The sequence below is a fragment of the Pongo pygmaeus genome, chromosome 6 (genome assembly GCF_028885625.2).
Source record: "Pongo pygmaeus isolate AG05252 chromosome 6, NHGRI_mPonPyg2-v2.0_pri, whole genome shotgun sequence".
In the NCBI taxonomy this organism is placed as follows: Eukaryota; Metazoa; Chordata; class Mammalia; order Primates; family Hominidae; genus Pongo; species Pongo pygmaeus.
In genome coordinates, this window is record NC_072379.2 from 36,598,891 (window position 1) to 36,622,628 (window position 23,738).

The 23,738-nt window shown below is 36.0% G+C and overlaps 1 protein-coding gene across 4 annotated transcripts in view; it reads left to right on the forward strand.

Annotated features, from left to right (window-relative positions):
* The window catches only part of ZPBP (zona pellucida binding protein), a 142,514-nt gene that overhangs the window by 41,191 nt on the left and 77,585 nt on the right, over positions 1-23,738 (forward strand). For all 4 annotated transcript variants that reach the window (XM_054495484.1, XM_054495485.1, XM_054495487.1 and 1 more), the window contains one exon: positions 19,100-19,318. In XM_054495484.1, coding sequence (XP_054351459.1) covers positions 19,100-19,318 — 219 coding nt within the window. The remainder of the gene's footprint in view (positions 1-19,099; positions 19,319-23,738) is intronic.

Below are 23,738 nucleotides of genomic sequence, written 5' to 3' on the forward strand. Positions count from 1 at the left end.
CAAGAGAAGGATACCTTGTGTTGACCTTTTATAATTGAACCCACTTTCCCTCCTACCTCCATCCAGAATTCCTGGCAACCACCAATCTTCTCTAATTCTGTATTTTCATTTCAAAAGTATTATTCAAATTCAGTACTATAGTACATAATCTTAGGGGATTGACTTTTTTTCATTTTTCCAAATTCCTGTATAAGTTTTGTGCATCTATCACGCACTCTTTCTTATTGCTGAGTTGCATTCCATAGTATGCATATGCCACAGTTTGTTTAATGACTTACACATTGAAAGATATCTAGGTTGCTTTGCGTTTTTGGCTGTTGCATGTAAAGCTTCTATGGATATTTGTGGATTGTTTTTCTATAGACATAAGTATTTATTTCTGTGGGGTAAATACCTAAAATGCAGTTGGTTGATCATATGATAGTTGCATATTTAGTTTTATAAGAAACTGCCAACTGTTTTTCAGAATGGCTGTACCATTTTGTATTCCCACCAGCAATGTAAGGATAGTCCAGTTACTCCATGTCTCCACCAGCAATTGGTGTTATAATTATCTTTTGTTTTAGCCATTCTAATAGGTGTGAAGTAATATTTCATTGTGGTTTTAATTTGCATTTCTATAATTTCTAATGATGTATTAAATATATTTTATGAGTTTATTTGCCATCTGTACATCCTCTTTGGTAAAATTTCTGTTCATATCTTTTGACCATTTTTTCATTGGATTGTTTGATGTATTACCACTGGGTTTTTTGATATTTAATACACATACACAGAGAGATACTCTTTCTTTGTTGGATATATATTATTTGCAAGTATTTTCTACCAGTCTGTATTTTGTCTTTTCATCCTCTTGACAGGATGTTTGCAGAGCCTGTTTGAAAATTTGGTTTCTCAGATTTGCTTTTGTGAATCATGCTTTTTGTATTAAGATGAAAAATTATTTGCCTAGTTCTAGATCCCAAAGATAGTCTGTTTTTTTCCCAAAAGTTTTGTAGGTTTCCTTTTTTTTAAAAAAAATTATTTTTATTTTAAGTTATTGGGTAACATGCAGGATGTGCAGGCTTGTCACATGAACATGTGCCATGGTGGTTTGCTATCCCTATCAGCCCATCACTTGGATATTAAGTCCAGCATGTATTAGCTATTTTTCCTAATGTTCTTCCTCCTCACATCACCGACAAGCCCCAGTGTGTGTTGTTCCCCTCCCTGTGCTGATGTGTTCTCATTGTTCAGCTCCCACTTATAAGTGAGAATATGTGGTGTTTGGTTTTCTGTTCCTGCATTAGTTTGCTGAGGATAATGGCTTCCAGCTCCATCCATGTCTCTGTGAAGGACGTGATCTTGTTCCTTTTTATGGCTGCATAGTATTTCATGGTGTATATGTACCACGTTTTCTTTATCCAGTCTATCACTGATGGGTGTTTGGGTTGATTCCATGTCTTTGCTTCAATGACATGGAATCATTATTTGCTTCAATGAATAGTGCTTCAATGAACATATCAGTGCATGTATCCTTGTAATAGAATGATTTATATTTCTTTGGGTATATACTCAGTAATGGGATTGCTGGGTGAAATGGCATTTCTGGTTGTAGATCTTTGAGGAATTGCCACACCATCTTCCACAATGGTTGAACTAATTTACACTCCCAGCAATAGTGTAAAAGTGTTCCTGTTTCTCCACAACCTCGCCAGCATCTGTTATTTCTTGACCTTTTAATAATTGCCATTCTGACTGGTGTGAGACGGTATCTTATTGTGGTTTTGATTTGCATTTCTCTAATGATCAGTGATGTTGAGCTTTTTTTCATATGTTTGTTTGCCCCATGAATATCTTCTTTTGAGAAGTGTCTGTTCATGTCCTTTGCCCATGTTTTAATGGGGTTGTTTTTAACTTAAACAAATCTTGTAAATTTGTTTAAGTTCCTTGGAGATTCTAGAATATTAGATGTTTGTCAGATGAATAGAGTGCAAAAATATTCTCTCACTCTGTATATTGCGTGTTCACTGTGATGATAGTTTCTTTTACTGTGCAGAAGTTTAATTAGTTTAATTAGATCCCATTTGTCAATTTTTGCTTTTGTTGCAGTTGCTTTTTGCATTTTTGTCATGAAATCTTTGCCTGTGCCTATGTCCTGAATGGTATTGCCTAGGTTTTCTTCTAGGGTTTTTGTTTTTTGTTTTTTGTTTTTTTGTTTTTTTTTGAGACAGAGTCTCGCTCTGTCGCCCAGGCTGGAGTGCAGTGGCTTCAATCCATCTTGAGTTAATTTTTTAATAAGGTATAAGGAAAGGGTCCAGGTTTAATTTTCTGCATATGGCTAGCCAGTTCTCCCAGCACAGGTTTCCTTTTTCTATTTAACTATGCGATGCATTTTCAGTTAATTTTTGTGTAAAGTATGCTGAGGCTTGGTTTAAGGTTGATTTTTATTGTTTTTATTTTTTACATATGGATGTTCAGTTGCTTCAATATTATTTCCTGAAGAGGTTTTTCTTCCTCCATTGAATTGTTTTTGCATCTTTGTCAAAAATCAGTTGAAGATATTTGTGTGGGTACTTTTTTTCTAGGTTCTGTAATTTCTTCCATTGATTTATAGGTTTATACCTCCTCTACCAGTACTACGCTGTTGATTACTGTAAGTATATAGAAAACCTCAATACCAAGGAGAGTGTTCTTTTCAAGATAGTTTTCAAGAATAGTCTTTGTTATTTAAATGTTTGTCCCTTTCCATATAAATTTTTGAATATTCTTATGTGCATCAACAAAATATCCTAATGTGATTTTGATGGGAATTACATTCAATCTATAGATTAATTTGGGGAAGAATTGCATCCTTCCTATACTGTGTCTTCTAGTTTATGAACATGGTATGTCTATCCATTTAATTAGGTCTTTGATTTCTTTTATTTGCATATACATATTTTGTTAAGTGTATACTGTGTGTTATTGTGATTTTTTAGAATAATTATAAATAATATTATATTTTAAACTTTCAATTACACATGTTTATTGCTAATATGTAGAAATAAATATTATTTTTGTGTTGATTTTGTGTCCTGCCACCTTGTCAAAGTTATGTAACAATACTAGATTTTTAGATTTTTGTAGATTCTTCGTGAGACATTCGTAGCATGTTGACACAGAGACAGAGTCTGTGTATTTGTTATTTATTTTTGTTTTTTTTTATTGAGGACCCTAGGACTTTAGATATATGTTGAAAAAGTATGTTGAGGGTGGGCATCATTATCTTTCTCATAATATTAGGGGGAAATAATCTAGTCTTTCACCATTGAGTATATATAATGTTAGCTGTGGGTTTCTTGTAGGTGCCCATTATCAGATGGAAGAAATTCCCTTATTCTACATTTATATTTGAGGATTGTTTTTATTGTGAAAGGATGTTGGATTTTGTCAAATGTTTTTTCTTACATAAATTAATATAAACGTGTTTTTTATTTTGTACTTCATTACTATGGTTTGTTACATGAATTGATTTTTTAAATATTAACCCAAACTTTCATTCTTGGGATAAATCCCACCTGGTCATGGTGTATGATTTTTTTCAATATTTTGCTAGATTTGATTTGCCAGTATTTTATTGGGAATTTTTGCGTTTGTGTTCATAAGAGATATTGGTTTATAGTTTTCTTGTGATGTCTTTGGTTTAGGTATCAGGGTATTACTGGCTTCATAGAATGTGCTCGGGTGTATTCCCTTCTGTTCCAATTTTGAAAGTGTTTGTGAAGAATTGTTGCTAATATATCTTAACTGTTTGGTAGAATTCATCAGTGAAGACATTTGGGCTTGGGTTGTTTTCCATAGGTAGTTTTTTGATTACTAATTCGACCTTTTTGTTACAAGTCTAATCAGATTGTCTATTTCTACTTGAGTCAGTTTCACTAGTTTGTGTCTTCCTAAGAATTTATTTTATCTAAATGTGTCTAATTTGTTGGCATAGAGTTGTTTGTAGTATTCCTTTATAATTCTTTTATTTCTTTAAGGTCAATATTCTCTCCCCTTTTATTTCTGATTCTAGTAATTTGAGTCTTCTATCTCTTGTTTTTGTAAATCTAGCTAAAATTTGATCAATTCTGTTGATTTCTTAAAAACCTGGTTTTGATTTCATTGATTTTCACTATTTTTTATTTATTTTATCACTTATCTCTGCTGAAGTCTTTATTATTTTATTCATTCTGCTTGCTTTATATTTAGTTTTTCTATTTTCTCTTTCTTTTTCATTGTCCGAAGATAAAAGATTAGGCTACTTGAGAGCTTTCTTTTATAATATGCCATAGGCATGGCATATTATTTCCCTCTAAGTGCTGTCTTACCTGCATGCCATAGGTTTTGGCATGTTTTGTCTTCATTTTCATTTATATCAAGATTATTTCTAACTTATCTTTTGATTTTTTCTTTGATCTATTGATTATTTAGGAGTCTGTTAATTTTCATTTCTGAGTTTTTCAAATTTCTTTTGTTACTGATTTTTAATTTTACTTTATCAGAGAAAATAATTTGGATTATTTCAAAGGTTTATGGCTTAGCATATGCTTTATCCTTGAGAATGTTCCATGTGTATTTGAGAAGAATGCATATTCTGCTGTTGTTAGCCGGTTTACTGTAGATGACTCTCAGATCTATTTGGTTTATAGTGTTGTTCAGGTCTTCTATTTCTTTGTTGATCTTCTTCCTAGTTTTTTTATTCATCATTGTAAGTGGGATATTGATGTCTCCAATTAATATTGAATTATCTAATTCCTCTTTAATATCTGTATGTTTTTAATTGTTCTTTCTTCCTGATATATTGACCTTTTTATCATAATAAAAGTCCCTTTTGTTTCTTTAGTAACTTTTTGTTGTTGTTTTAAAGTCTGTTTTTTTTTTTTTTTTTTTTCAGTGTTCCTTGTACCTGACTCTGTAGGAGAAGCGTAGTCTATATTTCTTGAGAAAGATATCTACACTCAACTCCTCCTTTCACCCTCAGTTACCCTCCCATACTATTCTGGTACTTGCATCTGCAATTGCATGAAACTACTAAGGTTAAGGTTATCAATAGTCCCCTTGTTGTTAAATCCAATAGAAACATATTTCTCATTGTCCAGTGGTTCTGCATCCAGTGCTTCCTCGCGCACTCCACCCACTGGGCCTCTGTTCCAAATCAGGTCTTCTAATGACCTATTGTGATACGGAGATATTGCCATACATTCAGGAAAGCTGTGAGGGACTTGGTTTAGTTCCTGGCTGGAAAGCAGGAACTTCGATCATTTTCTCATGACGCACCCTGCTTGTTATGAGCCATAGCTTCAAGCACCAATTGTAGCCGTTTGGGGTTTTTTTTTGCCATTTGGGTTTTTTAGCTTCTATGAGCAGAGTGCTATACTCAGTCCCTAGTTTTATTCTGTGAGTCTAGTTTTAGTCTCCTATCTCACATAAAAATCATGTAAGGCTATTCTCCACAGAGGCCAAGTTCCTGCTGCCACTTCCCTGGTACTGTGTCCATAGACCAGCAACCCTATGGCATTTTCCCCACATTGTATATGTACTCTGTGTCTGGTCTGTAAGAATATCCATCTCCTTTTTGACCTGAGCCTTGACTTTTTGGTATTGTCCTTTAGTATATCATTAGCATTAGTGTATAATTTTATCAGAAAGGGTGTGGAAGCATGATATATTGTGAAGACATCTCCCACCATTTCTTTTTTTTTATTATACTTTAAGTTCTGGGATACATGTGTAGAACGTGTAGGTTTGTTACATAGGTATACACATACCATGGTGGTTTGCTGCACCCATCAATCTGTCATCTACATTAGGTATTTCTCCTAATGCTATCCCTCCCCTAGCTCCCCTACCACCCGACAGGCCCTGGTGTGTGATGTTCCACTCCCTGTGTCCATGTGTTCTCATTGTTCAGCTCCCCTTTATGAGTGAGAACATGCAGTGTTTGGTTTTCTGTTCCTGTGTTAGTTTGCTGAGAATGATGGTTTCCAGCTTCCTCCATGTCCCTGCAAAGGACATGAACTCATCCTTTTTCATGGCTGCTTAGTATTCCATGGTGTGTATGTGCTACATTTTCTTTATCTAGCCTGTCATTGATGGTCATTTGGGTTGGTTCTAAGTCTTTGCTATTGTGAATAGTGCTGCAATAAACATACATATACATGTGTCTTTATAGTAGAATGATTTATAATCTTTTGGGCATATACCCAGTAATGGGATTGCTGGGTCAAATGGTATTTCTGGTTCTAGATCCTTGAGGAATCACCACACTGTCTTCCACAATGGTTGAACTAATTTACACTCCCACGAACAGTGTAAAAGTGTTCCTATTTCTCCATATCCTCTCCAGCATCTGTTGTTTCCTGACTTTTTAAGGATTGCCATTCTAACTGGTGTGAGATGGTATCTTACGGTGGCTTTGATTTGCATTTCTCTAATGACCAGTGATGATGAGCTTTGTTTCATATGTTTGTTGTCCACATAAATGTCTTCTTTTGAGAAGTGTCTGTTCATGTCCTTTGCCCACTTTTTGATGGTCATTTTTTTTTTCTTGTAAATTTGTTTAAGTTCCTTGTAGATTCTGGATATTAGCCCTTTGTCAGATGGATAGATTGCAAAAATTTTCTCCCATTCTGTAGGTTGCCTGTTCACTCTGATGATAGTTTATTTTGCTGTGCAGAAGCTCTTTAGTTAAATTAAATCCCATTTGTCAATTTTGGCTTTTGTTGCCATTGCTGTTGGTGTTTTAGTCATGAAGTCTTTGGCCATGACTATGTCCTGAATGGCATTGCCTAGATTTTCTTCTAGGATTTTTATGGTTTTAGGTCTTACATTTAAGACTTTAATCCATCTTGAGTTAATTTTTATACAAGGTGTAAGGAAGAGGTCCAGTTTCAGTTTCCTGCATATGGCTAGCCAGTTTTCCCAACACCATTTATTAAATAAGGAATCCTTTTTTCATTGCTTGTTTTTGTCAGTTTTGTCAAAGATCAGATGGTTGTAGAGGTGTAGTATTATTTCTGAGGCCTCTGTTCTGTTCCATTGGTCTACATATCTGTTTTGGTACTGGTACCATGCTGTTTTGTTTACTGTAGCCTTGTAGTATAGTTTGAAGTCAGGTAGCATGATGCCTCCAGCTTTGTTCTTTTTGCTTAGGATTGTCTTGGCTATACAGGCTCCTTTTTGGTTCCGTATGAAATTTAAAGTAGCTTTTTCTAATTCTGTGAAGAAAGTCAATGGTAGCGTTAAGGGGGTTGCATTGAATCTATAAATGACTTTCTGCAGTATGGCCATTGTCAATATATTGATTCTTCCTATCCATGAACATGGAATGTTTTTCCATTTGTTTGTGTCCTCTCTTATTTCCTTGAGCAGTGGTTTGTAGTTCTCCTTGAAGAGGTCCTTCACATCCCGTGTAAGTTGTATTCCCAGGTATTTTATTCTCTTTGTAGCAATTGTTAATGGGATTTTACTCATGATTTGGCTGTTTGTCTATTATTGGTGTATAGGAATGCTTGTGATTTTGCACATTGATTTTGTATCCTGAGACTTTGCTGAAGTTGCTTATCAGCTTAAGGAGATTCGGGTCTGAGATGATGGGGTTTTCAAAATATAAAATCATGTCATCTGCAAACAGAGACAATTTGACTTCCTCTCTTCCTATTTGAATACCCTTTATGTTTTTCTCTTGCCTGATTGCCCTGGCCAGAACTTCCAATACTATGTTGAATAGGAGTGGTGAGAGAGGGCATCCTTGTCTTGTGCCAGTTTTCAAAGGGAATGCTTCCAGCTTTTGTATGATATTGGCTGTAGGTTTGTCATAAATAGCTCTTATTATTTTGAGATACGTTCCATCAATACGTAGTTTATTGAGAGTTTTTAGCATAAAGGGGTGTTGAATTTTTATCAGACCTTTTCTGCATATATTGACATAATCATGTGGTTTTTGTCATTGATTCTGTTTATGTGATGGATTACGTTTATTGATTTGAATATGTTGAACCAGCCTTGCATCTCAGAGTTGAAGCTGACTTGATCGTGGTGTGTTGCTCTTCTTGAGGAGTATCTTTGTGGTGCTCTTTGTATTTCCTGAATTTGAATGTTGGCCTGTCTTGCTAGGTTGGGGAAGTTCTCCTGGATAATATCCCTGTAGAGTGTTTTCCAACTTGATTCCGTTCTCCTCGTCACTTTTAGATACACCAATCAAACGTAGGTTTGGTCTTTTCACATAGTCCCATATTTCTTGGAGGCTTTGTTTGTTCCTTTTCATTGTTTTTTCTCTAATCTTGTCTTCATGCTTTATTTCATTAAGTTGATCTTCAATCTCTGATATCCTTTCTTCACCTGATTGATTTGGCTATTGATACTTGTGTATGCTTCTTGAAGTTCTCATGCTGTGGTTTTTAGCTCCATCAGGTCATTTATGTTTTTTTCTAAACTGGTTATTCTAGTTAGCAATTCATCTAACCCTTTTTCAAGGTTCTTAGCTTCCTTGCATCTGATTACAACATGCTCCCTAGCTCAGAGGTGTTTGTTATTACCCATCTTCTGAAGCTTACTTCTGTCAGTTTATCAAACTCATTCTCCATCCAGTTTTGTTCCCTTGCTGGTGAGGAGTTGTAATCCTTGGAGGAGAAGAAGTGTTCTGGTTTTTGGAATTTTCAGCCTTTTTGCACTGGTTTTCCTCAACTTCATCAATTTATCTACCTTTGGTCTTTGATGTTGGTGACCTTTGGAGATGTTGGTGACCTTTGGATGGGGTTTTTGTGTGAACATCCTTTTTGTTGATGTTGATGCTACTCCTTTCTGTTTGTTAGTTTTCCTTCTAACAGGCCCTTCTGCTGCAGGTCTGCTGGAGTTTGCAGGAGGTCCACCCCAGACCTTCTTTGCCTAGGTATCACCAGTGGAGGCTGCAGTACAGCAAAGATTGCTGCCTATTCCTTCCTCTGGAAGCTTCCTCACAGAGGGCACCTGCCAGATGCCAGCCAGAGCTCTCCTGTATGAGGTGTCTGTCGCCCCCTGCTGGGAAATGTCTTTCAGTCAGGAGGCATGGGGGTCAGGGACCCACTTGAGGAGGTGGTCTGTTCCTTAGCAGAGCTTGAGCTCTGTGCTGGAAGATCCACTGCTGTCTTCAGAGCTGGCAGGCAGGAACGTTTAAGTCTGCTGAAGCTGCACCCACAGCCGCCCCTTCCCCCAGGTGCTCTGTCCCAGGGAGATGGGAATTTTATCTATAAGCCCCTGCCTGGGGCTGCTGCCTTTCTTTCAGAGATACCCTTCCCAGAGAAGAGGAATCTAGATAGGCACTCTGGCTATAGTGGCTTTGCAGAGCTGCAGTGGGCTCCACCCAGTTCAAACTTGCAGGCAGCTTTATTTACACTGTGAGGGGAGAACTGCCTACTCAAACCTCAGTAATGGCAGATGCCCCTACCCCCACCAAGCACGAGCATCCCAGGTCGACCTCAGACAGCTGTGCTGGCAGCGAGAATTTCAAGCCAGTGGATCTTAGCTTGCTGGGCTCTGTGGGGGTGGGATCTGCTGAGCTAGACCACTTGGCTCCCTGCCTTCAGCCCCCTTTCCAGGGGAGTGAATGGTTCTGTCTCGCTGGTGTTCCAGGCACCACTGGGGTATGAAAAATAAACTCCTGCAGCTCACTTGGTGTCTGCCCAAATGGCCGCCCAGTTTTGGGCTTGAAACTCAGGGCCCTGGTGGTGTAGGCACCCGAGGGAATCTCCTGTTCTGCAGGTTGCGAAGACTGTCGGAAAAGGGTAGTGTCTGGGCTGCATTCCTCATGGCATAGTCCCTCATTTCTTCCCTTGACTTGGGGAGGGAGTTCTCTGACCCCTTGTGCTTCCCTGGTGAGGCGACACCCACCCTGCTTCAGCTCGCCCACTGTGGGCTGCATTCACTGCCTAACCAGTCCCAATGAGATAAACCAGGTACCTCAGTTGGAAATGTAGAAATCACCTGCCTTCTGTGTTGATCTCGCTGGGAGCTGCGGACCAGAGCTATTCCTATTCGGCCATCTTGCCAGCCACTTACAGTCTGTTTTGTTTGGTAATTGTGTCACCACTATTGCATTCTTGTGATTGCAGTATGCATGGTATATCTTTTAACATTCTATGACTTTCAACCTATTTGTATCTTTGAATTTAAAGTGCGTCTCATGTAGACAATATATAGTGTAGTTGGATATAACTTTTTAAATCTAGTCTGACCATCTGGTTTTTGATTGGCTTGTTTAATCCATTAACATTTAATGTTATTATTGATATACTTGGATATACTTTGCTATTTTACTTTTTGTTTCCATATTCTTCATGTGTGTTCTTCTATTCTGCATTAATTCTGTTGAATTAAATGAATATTTTCTAATATAGTATTTTCATTTCTTTAATTACTTTTTGCTGTTTATTTCCAGTTCTTTATTAATTTCTCTAGAGCTTGCTACATACATATTAACCTATCAGAATCAGTTTTAGATTTATACTAATTTAATTCCAGAAAGCTATAGAAATGTTACTCTTTTGTACTTCTGTTCTGTTTCTCTGTATTTTGTGGTATCAATATTACACATATTACATCTTTAAATGTTACAGACTAAACAATACCTTGTTATTATTTTATGTAATTTTGTATCTTTCAAATAAGCTGAGAGTAGAAAGGAGAGGAAGTATATATTTATAGGTTTTGTCATATAGAGCCTTCTTATTTATCATTTGTGGTTCTCTTCATTTGTTCCCTGGATTCAAGTTACCATCTGAATTTTGTTTTAGTCCAATACAGCTTCTCTCACCCACCTCTTTTGTGTTATTACTGGCAAATATATATTTATGTGTTATAGGCCCAATTTATATGTTATATATAAATTCTTCTGTGAAATTGCTTTTAAATCAGTAAAAGGGAAAAGAGTAGAAGAACTGCATAGTTGTACTGTCTTTTTGATTACATAATTACCTTAATTGGTACACTTTGTTTTTTTTGGTGTGTGGATTCAGATTACTGGCTGGCATCACATTTTTTAATTCTGAATCACTTCTTTTAGAATTTATTATAAGCTAGGTATGTGGCAAATATTGCTAATTATTTCTCCTGCCAGTTTAAATCTACTCTTGAGCCCTCTTAGTATTTTTACTTTTCAGCTCTTGCATTTCCATTTCATTCTTTTTTATAATTTCAGTCTTTATTTATATTCTCTATTTGATGTGATTTTATAATCATATCTTCTTCCATTTTGGTTTCCTTTAATTCTTTTAACATATTTATAATGAATTATTTGAAGTGTTTATTTTTTAAATCCCACATCTAGTCACTGTCACAGATAGTTTCTGTTGCTTCCCTTTTTCCAGTATATGTCCTGTTTCCTTACGTGTTTCCCAAATTTTTGTCAGAAACTTCACATTTTAGATAATATAGTTATGTGTTTCTTAATGATGGGGATATATTCTGAGAAATGTGTCATTACACAGTTTTATTTTGTGAACGTCATAGAGTTTACTTATACAAACCTAGATGGTATAGCTTACTGCACACGTAGGCTACGTGGTATGGCCTTTTCATCCTAAGCTACAAACCTACACAGCATGATACTGTACTGAATACTGTATGTAGTTGTAATACTGTGGTATTCGTGTATCTAAACATATCTAAATATAATAAAGGTAGACTAAAAATAAGGTATTATCATCTATGGTACCAACATTGTATATGCCGTTTGTTGTTGACCAAAACATAATTATGCAGCACATGACTGCATATTGTAGCAACTCTGGGGTGAAGTTGCTAGGTGAAGCCTCTGATGTATGTGCTTGGAAGATGCAGCTTGGGTGTACCCACAGCAGTTTTGGCAGGGTTATCTCTGTCTCTTTTCCTAAACATACTCACTCAGATGATTGATCTATTGCTTTCAACAGTGCCCTAGGAAACAAATTGCTCTACTGATCCAGTTAAATTTGGGTTTCTTGAAGTATTAGTTCTTTAGATCAGTGTTTGAGATATGTTCTGATCCCAGTATTGCTTCTCCCAGGTGACTCTGTGTTGCTGTCTGGCCAACTTGTAGTTCAGCTTATAATGCCAGTGAATCTATGAATCTGTTCTCAGTTGAGCTTGTCTACACTTACATGCAAGTGAAACCAGTTCCTTTGAGATTCAGAGCTTTGTGTTCTGCAGCCTGGTTCTCTTCCCTGGATAAATTCTCTGAGCGATAGCACTGAAGCTGAGGCTGGGGACAGTGGTGTGCTTCTTTCTGGGTGACACCGTGCTTTAGGAGCTGAGCACTTGATGTAGGGGTAGCAGGAGTCATAGGTATCATCAGCTTATAGTCCTGATGTGGAACCCTTACACCATGAATTGGGGTAAGGGTGATGGAGGACTCAATATTCTCAGTGTTCCTCTACCTGATTTAGAGCCTCTGTCTCAGGAGGTAGGACTAGGTGGAAGAAGGTAGCCATCATCTCTCAGCCAGATTCACCTGCAACTTAATTACTTCAGCAACACGGAGCTGGGGCTAGGATGAGAAATGCTGGCATTCTTCCTTTCCTGGGAGATAGTCTATTGACTGAAAGCTGGGTCAGCTGGTTAGGCTGTAGAAATCTGGAATGGAGTGTCTCTCTCCTTGAGCTGAGGGGAGGGAGGAAGGGAGCAGGTCTTGGTTCATATGCTTTGTTCAAATACTGTTTGATATGGTTTGGCTGTGTTCCCACCTAAATCTCATGTTTAATTGTACTCCCCAATTTTGGGGGAAGGACCTGTTGGGAGGTGATTAGATCATGGGGGTGGATTTCCTCCTTGTGCTTGTGATAGTGAGTTCTCATGAGATCTGGTTGTTTGAAAGTGTGTAGTACTTCTTTCTGCACTCTCTCTCTCTCTCCTCCTCCATCATAGTAAGACCTGCTTGCTTCCCCTTTGCCTTCAATCATGATTGTTAAGTTTCCTGAGGCTTCCCAGCCATGCTTCCTGTACAGCCTGCAGAACTGTGAGTTAGTTAAACCTCTTTTCTTAATAAATTACCCAGTCTTAAGTAGTTCTTTATAGCAGTGTGAGAACAGACTATTACACAATTCTTACTGACATTCGATAGACTTATTTGAATAAATGTTTCTTTATTTTTTCTATGCTCTTAGGACAATTTCCAAAGACTGTTCAATGGTTATTTTTAAAAAAGAATTTATAGCATGTTTGTTGGAGTTTGCAGAGCTCCTCCAGCTGTCTAGTCAGAAGTCTGTCTCCCAGTTATTTTTTTAGTAGTAGTTATTACTTTATTCAGTTTATTTCTTCTTGCACACATTATAGTAATTCATATTATGAATAATAATTTAATTTCTCCTAGAAATAGTTTTAATCCAACTCTCCAAATTCATTGACATGAAGATATTTATAGTGTTTTATGTAGTTATTTGTTTTTTCTTTATATATTAAGTTTTACAGTTTTTTCTGTTAATTAGTACATTATTTGATGTTTTCCTTATGTATCATGGATTTTACTGTCCTTCTACCTAAATTATAATTATTTTTTATATTTCTCAGGGATTCATTCCTTGTTTGATTTTTCTTGTTCTCTTTCCCTAACTTCCTTTTTTGTGTTAACCTTGTTCTTTATGTAGACTCTTGAGTTGTACAGTTAGCTCATTTATTTTCTTTTTATTTTTTGGGTAAATCTAGTTAAGACTATATATTTACTTTTTATTACTATAATTGAATCCCACAATTACTGATATGTTTATCATCATTTCTAAATATTTAGTCATATTTACTATGATTTCTTTTATAGTCATTTGTTATTTAGTACTATTTTATTTGTTTAAAAATGTTTGAGGGATTTTTGTTGTTGATTTTTATTTTGATTTGTGTGTCAGAGAATGTGGTTTACATATTACAATGTTGAAGTTTTGGATTTTGTTGACTTCTTTCAAAGCCTCCTTTTGACTGTTTTTTATTTCTGGAATGCTAATTAAACATATTTATTGGCCAGGCGTGGTGGCTTATGCCTGTAATCCCAGCACTTTGGGAGGCAGAGGAGGGCGGATCACAAGGTCAGGAGTTCAAGTCCAGCCTGGCCAATATGATGAAACCCCGTCTCTACTAAAAAGAAAAAAGGAAAAAGTAGCCAGCTCAGTGGCAGGCGCCTGTAGTCCCAGCTACTCGGGAGGCTTAGGCAGGAGAATTGCTTGAACCTGGGAGGTGGAGGTTGCAATGAGCCGAGATCACGCCACTGCACTCCATCCTGGGCGACAGGGCAAGACTCCGTCTCAAAACAAACAAACAAAGAAACATATTTATTATGATTTCTTAACTTATCATTCAAAACCTTTAGCTTGTCTTTCATATACCAGAATCTTCAAATGTGTTGTATTTTAGGTACTGTCATGCAATTTACCAAATGTTTCTTCAGGTATGTTATGTCTGCCATTTGGCTTATCTATTTCACTTAAGTTATTTATTTTTTAACTTTGGTGATTTTTTTCTTTTTATTTCAATGACTATATTTTCATTCTCCAATATATTAGATCTTGCATTTTTTTAATCCCCACTTGTTTTTGGTGTTATCCACCTGTTTTTGTTTTATAATTTCCTGTTCTTAATTTATTCCTTTCTTTAACATTTTGAGGATTTACATTTTTACATTTTATTAAGTTTTAATAATGTACATGTACTTCTTTGTATCCTTACCACCAACAAAATAGGTTTTATTGCTCTTTTAACCTATATAGTGGGTGTAAAAAACTGTATCATTTATAATTTGCATTTTTCTTAATACTGTTATCTTTGAGCATCTATTTATGTATGTTTATTTTCCCATATAAGATTTTCTGTTTATATATTTTGCCTGTTTTCCTGTTTTTGTGCTCTTGTCAATTTCTAACAGTACTTTGACTATAGATCAGTGGTTCTCAAATTATGGTCTGTGAAACTCTGGGAGTCCCTGAGACACTTTCAAGGGATCAGTAAAGTGAAAACTAATTTATTATTATACTAAGACATTATTTGCTATTTCTACTGTGTTGATATTTGCACTTACGGTGGGTGAATTACTGTCACCTATTTAGTAGAAAGCAAGGCAGTGGCCTTGAACTGTACTGGCAATTGAATAACTTCTTAGTTGAGACACTGCTGAAAACAAAAGCCAGGTTAACAAGGGAGAAAGTGGCAGAAGTTTATGCGTGTGCTGTACCTATCGTGCTGGAGAGGCCTCAATTCAAAAGTATCCCTGATTGGTGGCTTAGGGGCCTTGCTTACATAATATTTTAACAAAGAGCCATAAATCCAATTTAGTGACAAAACATAGGAGAGAGCAGTTCCAGTCTTCTAAAAGGTTAGAAAATGTGGGATGATAGTAAAATCTGTTCCCAGATTCCTTTGGTGCCTGCTGGTGCTTTCTCTGGACAGATTAGCAAGTGTTGTCTCCAGTAAGGAAGGATTGGTGTCCTGCCATGGGGCAAATAGAGGCTAAGGCAGAATGGTCCCCTCCATTTTCAGTGTCTTTAACCTTACAATCATCAATATTTGGGGAAGAAATATTCTGTTTTTCTTCAGTCTCCCTTTTACAGCTTTAGTTTTAGAAAGTTTTACATATTAAAGTCCAAGTTGGTAGCTTTGGGGAGATTTGGGTTAGAGGTTCTAACCTGGTAAAGGGTGAGAAACAGATTGAAACAAGTAGAAAGGAACAAATTTGGGTTCCATATCTTATTGAATGAGTCTCTTAGTCCTGAGAATAATACGCTTAGTTGAACAGGTGAGCCTGATTTCAGGAGGTGGTGTTACAGGTGAGTTTTTTTTCAAATTTGGCTTCTATATGGTATAGGCACACTGGTATTTAGTGTGGAATCATTTTTATGGAAAACACAGAAAAACAAAAGTTAACATCTGGAGCAGTCTGCAAACTAGTCTTTGAGTTTGGAGGGCAGTCAGCTGAGAATATTTTAGATTTTGACTCAAAACATTTCAGTTGGAATGGGCAGGGAGTGGCAATAGATTTTCCCAGATTGTCATTTGAATCAGGTGTTCCACTGAACTTTCTGTACATACATAAGTTGTTGTAGTGATTTCTTCAAAGTTTATATCAGATTGTCTAGCATTAACTTGCACGGCTTTAGAAAAAGCAGTTTTGATGTCTAGGGATTTCAAGTCAGATGAGTGTGTGGGAAAAATATTGGAAATTTTAGTCTGGAGAGTCATAGTCAGATATTGGAAGAAACTAAAAATTCAAGACTCAGCCTAGATAATTTTTAAAAAACCCTCAAAAACAAATGGACAAAGCTAGAATCTAATAACAGGCGCACTAAAGTTTTTAAATTTTTCTTGAAACATAATTTTTCTCTCTCTGGTCACCTATTTCTACCAAAGATCACAGTGAGTCCAGTTTTGTTGTAAAATAAGTTTTAGCCTCATTATAGTTGGCTTGATTAGTTATATAAACTGTAGCAAGGCCGGGCACAGTGGCTTACACCTGTAATCCCAGCACTTTGGGAGGCCGAGGCAAGTGGATCACCTGAGGTCAGGAGTTCGAGACCAGACTAGCCAACATAGTGAAACCCCATCTCTACTAAAAATACAAAAATTAGCCAGGTATGGTAGTGCGCACCTGTAATCCCAGCTACCTGGGAGGCTGAGGTGGGAGAATCGCTTGAACTTGGGAGGCAGAGGCTGCAGTGAGCAGAGATTGTGCTGCTGCACCCCAGCCTGGGCAACAGAGCTAAACTCCATCTCTAAATAAATAAATAAATAAATAAACAAACTGTAGAAAGAATAGTGATTGACGTTATTATAGACTCTTTTAAAGTTGGCTTTGCTGGAACTTGTCATAAGGAAAAGACTTTTAAAATCCTCTCCAGGTTAGGAAGTCAAGCCATGGACTCACCCTCGGATTTTACCTGTAGTACTTGAGTGAATTCTTTTCTTGAAGTCCCCAAAATATTTAGAGTATTCTGCGCCTCTCAGAAACTGATATTTTTTTACTTACCACAAGGCTAGTAACCCTGTAAAGGAACCATGTAGACAGGGTACTTGGCCAGTTCTTCCAAGGGATTAATTGGATCCTAGTTAACCTTTAGTTCCTTAAAGCAGCCTGGTCATACCTGAAAATGTGACATCCCAATCAAAGCCTTTGTAATATGTGTTTTCAACTGTGTCTTATCATGAAAGGAAACAGATTCTTATTAATGTTATGCAAATAACTATATTGCCATAAAATAAAAATATTTATGGTTAGTTTCTCAATTCAGAAGAAATCAGAGAGAAAGGTAAATGTTTTGATTTTGCTTACAAAAATATACTTTACCCAATTCCTGCAAACTACAAGTAGCTAAAAAAAAAGCTTTCTTGACTCTGGGAAAAAAAAAGTAATCAGCAATGTTTTCAACAAAAAGTCATAAAAATAATTTTAGTCCTGCATCAGTTCAGTCCCACATAATTCTTTTTCTGCTTCATGTTAGATTAGCAATTTAATGAGTCCAGTTTTTAAAATTGGAGTTACTCAAATTCTTACCTAGTCTAATTGTATTATCTCAGTGATGTCAGAAATCTGTACTTAAGTGTATTTAAAGTCTATTCCATGAATCTTCTTGAAGATACTTTAGGATTTGCGAGAGATTTTGAAGAAAAAACAAAAGCAACAGAATAAACAGTAATAACATCCAGAATGTTTATTAGGGACCAGTTCTGTAGGCGCTTCTGCCTAGCAACTACAACAATCTCAGACTCCCAGAAGGCAAAAAGATGTTCAGTGCATCAGGTGGTTAAGAAGACAGTTTTATCGTGAAGAAAAAGATTCCTGTCTGTGTAGGGAAGTGTTTACCAGCCAAGGGCTAATCCTGCAAGCAGCCTCCCACCTGCAACGTTAACTCTTATGCACATAAGCTGATCCTGAATTGTTGCTGGTTTGTGTGTACTTCTGCTGGACACTCAGAAGAGTATACTTTTGATACAGTGTTTCAGAGAATTTGGGGGATATTTTGACTTAAATTCAGACTTAGTTCTATTTCAGGTAATACCTTGATATGAGTCAGATTTCTGGAGAGAAAAAGTTTTCTTTCCCTGTTCCCAGTCATACTGTGACTCAACTATATTTCCAGCTCTGACCCCTCAGGTTCAGTTATTCTATGTGATATTTGTATATATTATATATCTTTGATATTATAAATCATGATATATGTAATATATACATGATAAATGTGTACCTACACTGATGGATGAATCAGTACAAAAAGCATGTTAGAATTCCTGTTCAGAAATGAAACCTATAGAGGTTTCCTCAGCAATTAGAAGCTGTCTGGTCTCTACTCCGAATACAAAGATGGACAGTAGCTAAGTATGTGTACTTAATTTTAGCTTAAATGTGTAGGTAGGAAGGTAAACAATAGCTGGGTGCACTTCAGTGTGTGCAGGAAGCTTTTCCTGAGCATAATCCAGCAACAGGCAGGGAAGTCTCCCTTGTTTGACAGAAGTAGCAACAGAGCGCCCTGTTTTGGAAGATGAACTTTTCTGACTTTTGGTATTGTAGTGAATTTCTTTTCATTTTTATTTTTCTTGTGTCATTTCAGTGAGAATTTGGGATGGGCAAAATATATATATATGTGTGTGTGTGTGTGTTCTCAGTTCCAGATGTTGTACTCAACTCAATAAAACTAATTGTGTATTTATTAGAAACATATATTTTTGAATATTGTTCATAATTATATGACTTTAATTTCTTCCAAGATAAATATTTAAACTTAGAGAAGTGTTATACCTGAGTTTGAGCAGCATAGTGTTGAGGTTAATAGAAGAGGCTCTGGGACCAGGCTCCGTAAGTTAGAATCTTAGTTTTGATAGCATAGGCATTGGACATGTGACATAATTCCTGCCTCCCTCAATTTCTTTATGACGAATAGAAAATCTTAATGATGTTGAGAGATTCAAATGAGTCACTATTTGTAAAGTGTCTATCATAGTATTTGGTACTTAGTAACTGCAAGATAAGTGTTGGTGAACTAAAAATAAATATAATTATATCTAAAAACATGTACCAAGAATTTATACCAAATAATGATATTTCTTAAATAGTTGCGATATGTTTGAATTATTTAAATAACCATTTTTGTGTCTTTCTCTTCTTAATTTTTTACAGCTTATCGTGAGCCTCATTATTATTATCAGTTCACAGCTCGATATCATGCAGCTCCCTGCAATAGTATTTATAATATTTCTTTTGAGAAGAAACTTCTTCAGATTTTAAGCAAACTGCTTCTTGACCTTTCATGTGAAATTTCCTTACTTAAGTCTGAATGCCATCATGTTAAAATGCAAAGAGCTGGTTTGCAAAATGAATTGTTCTTTGCATTTTCAGGTAAGTCTATACAATTTGTTAGAAAAGCAAATGGAGAACACATAACTAATAGTTAAAAAAATGTTGTTAATTACTCACAGCATTTTTACGATATAAACACTACACATCCAAATATATTTTGTTCTCTACTTTGACTTAGTGCTGTTAACCCCTCAAATAGAATTCTGATTCGTGTACTAATGAAAAGTTTGCTCCCTCAATAACTTACACTGTTATGATAATTTACTGTAGAGTGGAATTTAATATAAGGAATGCCATGATATTTAGATATAATGATTTAATTTGTAAAATCATCTAATTATAAGATGGGTTAATATCATAGACCAGAGGAACCGTCCAGCTTAGTATGCTTTTCTTAATAATGTGGAGTAGAGGCCCAGTATTTTCTGGAAAACAAAGAATTGGACTTTATATTTATATCTTTATATTTATCTTTATACTTATAATGGTTTATGAATGATCACTTAGGAATACCCACCCATGTGTTTTTAAGGGGTCCGAGTGATAGTAGGGCATCCCTCCCCTTTCATCTCAAATGTTATTGCTTGCTAGTTTCCTTCCTCCTTTTTTAGTGTTTTTTTTAAAAATTATTATTTCTCTGCTATCAGAGTTTGATTGTATTTAACCATTTCCCTGACTTTCCCTTCTCTTCTTTTTTGGCCATCTAGGATTGAAGTTTTAGAAGCACAATTGAGAGGCATGAAACTTTAAGGGAAAAAAACAAGAGAAGTTCAGTCTCATTTTCTGTTTTTTATCTTCCTTACTTTTCACCTCTGGTCCCTTCTCTTCTTCTCTCTTTCCTTCTCCTCTGCCTTCCTCTCCCCTTGCTATTCCCCTTCCCTTCCCTGTCCTTCCCTCTCTCTCCTCTTCACCAGAAATACATTGAGAGTTTTTCTCCAGCCCCTGGGTCTGTTTAATAGGTAGATCAGTCCTTAGAAAACCTGAAAGTTTGGCTCTCTTCAGGTTCAGCAATTTGTGAGGCTGAGGCAGCTGGATCACTTGAGGTCAGGAGGTTGGGACCAGCCTGGCCATCATGGGGAAACCTGCCTCTACTAAAAGTACAAAAATTAGCTGGGCATGGTGACGTGGGCCTGTAATCCCAGCTACTTGGGAGGCTGAGGCAGGAGAATCACTTGAACCCGGGAAGCTGAGGTTGCAGTGAGCCGAGATTGTGCCACTGCACTGCAGCCTGGCTGACAGAGTGAGAATCTGTTAAAACAACAACAACAACAACAGCAACAACAACAACAAAAAAAAACAAAAAAAAGTTGAAAGTATACTAGACTCATAAAAGAGATGATATCCAATAGAAATGAAGCATTATGGGCTTGATTTGCATTTCTCCAAAGGCAAATGTTGTTGACCATCTTTTCATGTGCTTATTTGTTATCTGTGTATCTTCTCTGGAGAAATGTTTATTCAAGTCCTTTGCTCAATTTAAAATTGGGTTTTATGTCTTTTTGGTGGTGTAGTAAGAGTTCTTTATATATTCCAAATACTGTATTCTTATTAATATGTGATATGCAAATATTTCTTCCATTTTATAGGTTGTTTTCTCACTCTCTTAATAATATCCTTTGATGCCCAGTTGATTTTAATTTTGATGATGTCCAATTTACCTATTTTTTCCTTGTGTTTCTTGTACTTTCAGTGGCATTTCTAAGAATATGTTGCCAAATCTGAGGTCATCAAGATTTACTCCTTCTGTAGTTTTAGCTATTACACTTAGGTCTAAGATTCATTTTGAGCTAATTGTATATATAGTATGAGGTATGGGTTCAACCTTATACTTCATATTTTGCATGTGGCTGTCTGGTTGTCCAAGAACATTTGTTGAAGAGACCATTCTTTTCCACATTGAATGGTCTTGGCACTCTTGTTGAAAGTCAGTTAACTGTAAATATATGGGCTTATCTCTGAACTCTCAATTCTATTGCATTGTTCTATATTTCTGTTCTCCTGTCAGTACACCATTTTGATTACTGTTTGATTTGTGGCACTTTTGAAATTGAGAAGTGAGAGTGCCTCCAATTTTGTTCTTCCTTTTTAAAATTGTTTTGGTAATTTGAGATTGTTTGTAATTCCATATGATTATTAGCATCTCTTCCATTTCTGACAAAAATCACCTTTGGGGTTTTGATAGGGATTGCATTGGATCTGGACGTAGCTTTGGATATTATTGACACCTTAACAATATTAAGTCTTTTAATCTGTGAACACAGGATAGCTTTGCATTTATTTAGAACTTGTTTAATTTCTTTCAGCAGCATTTTACAGTTTTCAGTGTATAACTATAGTCCTGTAACTCTTGACAAATGTATTTCTAAGTATTTTATTATTTCTGATGCTATTATAAGTAGAATTTTCTTAATTCCCTTTGTACGTTGGTCATTGCTAGTGTATAGAAATACACTGGCTATTTTTTTAAAAAGTGGATTCTGCACCCTTGGTTGAATTCCTTTATTAGCTCTAATAGTGTTTTTTTTTTTTTTTGTGAAATCTTTAGTAGTTTTTATATAGAAGATCATGTTGTCTGTGGATAGCAATAGTTTTACTTCACGCTTTCCACCCTGGATACATTTTACACCTTTTTCTTGCAAAATTGCTCTTGCTTGAACTTCCAGCTCAATGTTTAATAGAAGTGGCACAATTGGCATCTTAGTCTTGTTCTTGATCTTAGGAGGAAAGCTTTCAGTCTTTCACTGTTGAGTATGATACTTGCTGTGGGTTTATAATGAAAGGACTTTGTATTTTGTTAAATACTACTTTTATATGAAATTAAATTATCATGTGTTTTTTTTATTTTCACCCTGCCTTCTATTAATGCAGTGTACTCTATTTTGATTGTTATATGTTCAACAATCTTTGCATTCCTGGATTATACCCCACTTGGTCATGGTGTATTCTTTACCATACTACTGGAATTGGTTTGCTATTTTTTAATTAAGAATTTTGCATTCATAAGTGATATTGGCCTGTAATCATATAATTTTCTGGCATTGGTGTCAGGGTAATGCTAGCTTCATGATATGAGTTTGGAAGTGTTACCTCCTCTTCTATTCTTTTGGAAGAAAGTGAGATGAATTTTATTTAATTCTTCTTTAACTGATAGAATTAATCACTGAGGCCTTTGGGTTCTAGTTTTTTCTCTGTTGGCAGGTTTTTGATTAGTGATTCAAACTCCTTACTTAGTTATAGACCTATTCATATTTTCTGTTTATTCTTGAGTCAATTTTGGTAGTTAGTGTGTTTCTAGCAATTTATTTCATTTAGGTTACTTAATTTATTGGCCTACAATGGTTTATAGTGTTCTCTTGTTATCCTTTTTATTTCTGAAAGGTAGGTAGTAATGTCTCTACTTTGATTTCTCTATGTGAATGTTTGTCAATTTTATTGCATTTTTTCCAAAAACCAGTTTTGTTTTCTTTATTGCTTTTTCTGTTCTCTATTTTATATCTTTTCTACTCTTCATTATTTCCTTCTTTTTGCTAGCTCTGGTTTTAATTCATTCTTCTTTTTCTAGTTTCTTAAGGTATGACATTAAGTAATTGATTTGAAATCTTTCTTCTTGTTAAGTATAGATGTTTACACCCATACATTTCCTTCTGAGTACTGCTTTAACTGCAACCCATACTTTTTGGTAAGTTGTATTTTCATTTTCATTCATCTGCAAGTATTTTCTAACTTCCCTTATAATTTTTTTGACCTGTTTGTTGTTTAGGAGTACGTTGTTCAATTTCCACATATTTGTATACATTCTAGACGTCCTTCTGTTAAGGCTTCCTGATTTCTTTCTTTTGTGGTCATAGAAGTCTAGTGCAAATGACCACCAGGATAGCTAAATAGTAGAAAGAAGAGATTTATTGGTGACATCAACTTGCAATTTGGGAAGATATGGTCTGTGGTGTGGACTGAAGGCACTCTCTCTTCCAAAGGGAAAGGGTCCATATTAACAATAGGGTCTTATATATTCAGCTTGTTTTGGGTAAAGCTATACATATTTATGAGGGCGGTTGAGCACATGTTCAATGGGTAGACATGTATGTAACTTACATTCCATGTTTACTTTCAGGTGGGGTTTTAGCATTAAAATGAGGTAGAATTTGGCTCTGTCTATTGAAAGGTTGACTATAAAACACAGTTTGTGTGCAGTCTCTATGAGCTTGCTGAAACTGGCTTAAGGTCTGCAGTTGCCTTTCAGGAAGGAGTATTTGTAAGGCAGATTCCCTATTCAGTCAGAATTTTAGTGGTCTGGGTTGTAAATCAGAGTTAGGAAGGGAGTGTGGCAATTTGTCTGATAGCTCCTGTTGTTAAAGAGTTTAGCAAGGTGTGTGTGTGTGTGGTTTTTTTTGTTTGTTTGTTTTTTGTAGCCATAGAAATTTAGGGAATTGACATGCTAGCTGAGCCCTGAAACTTTAGC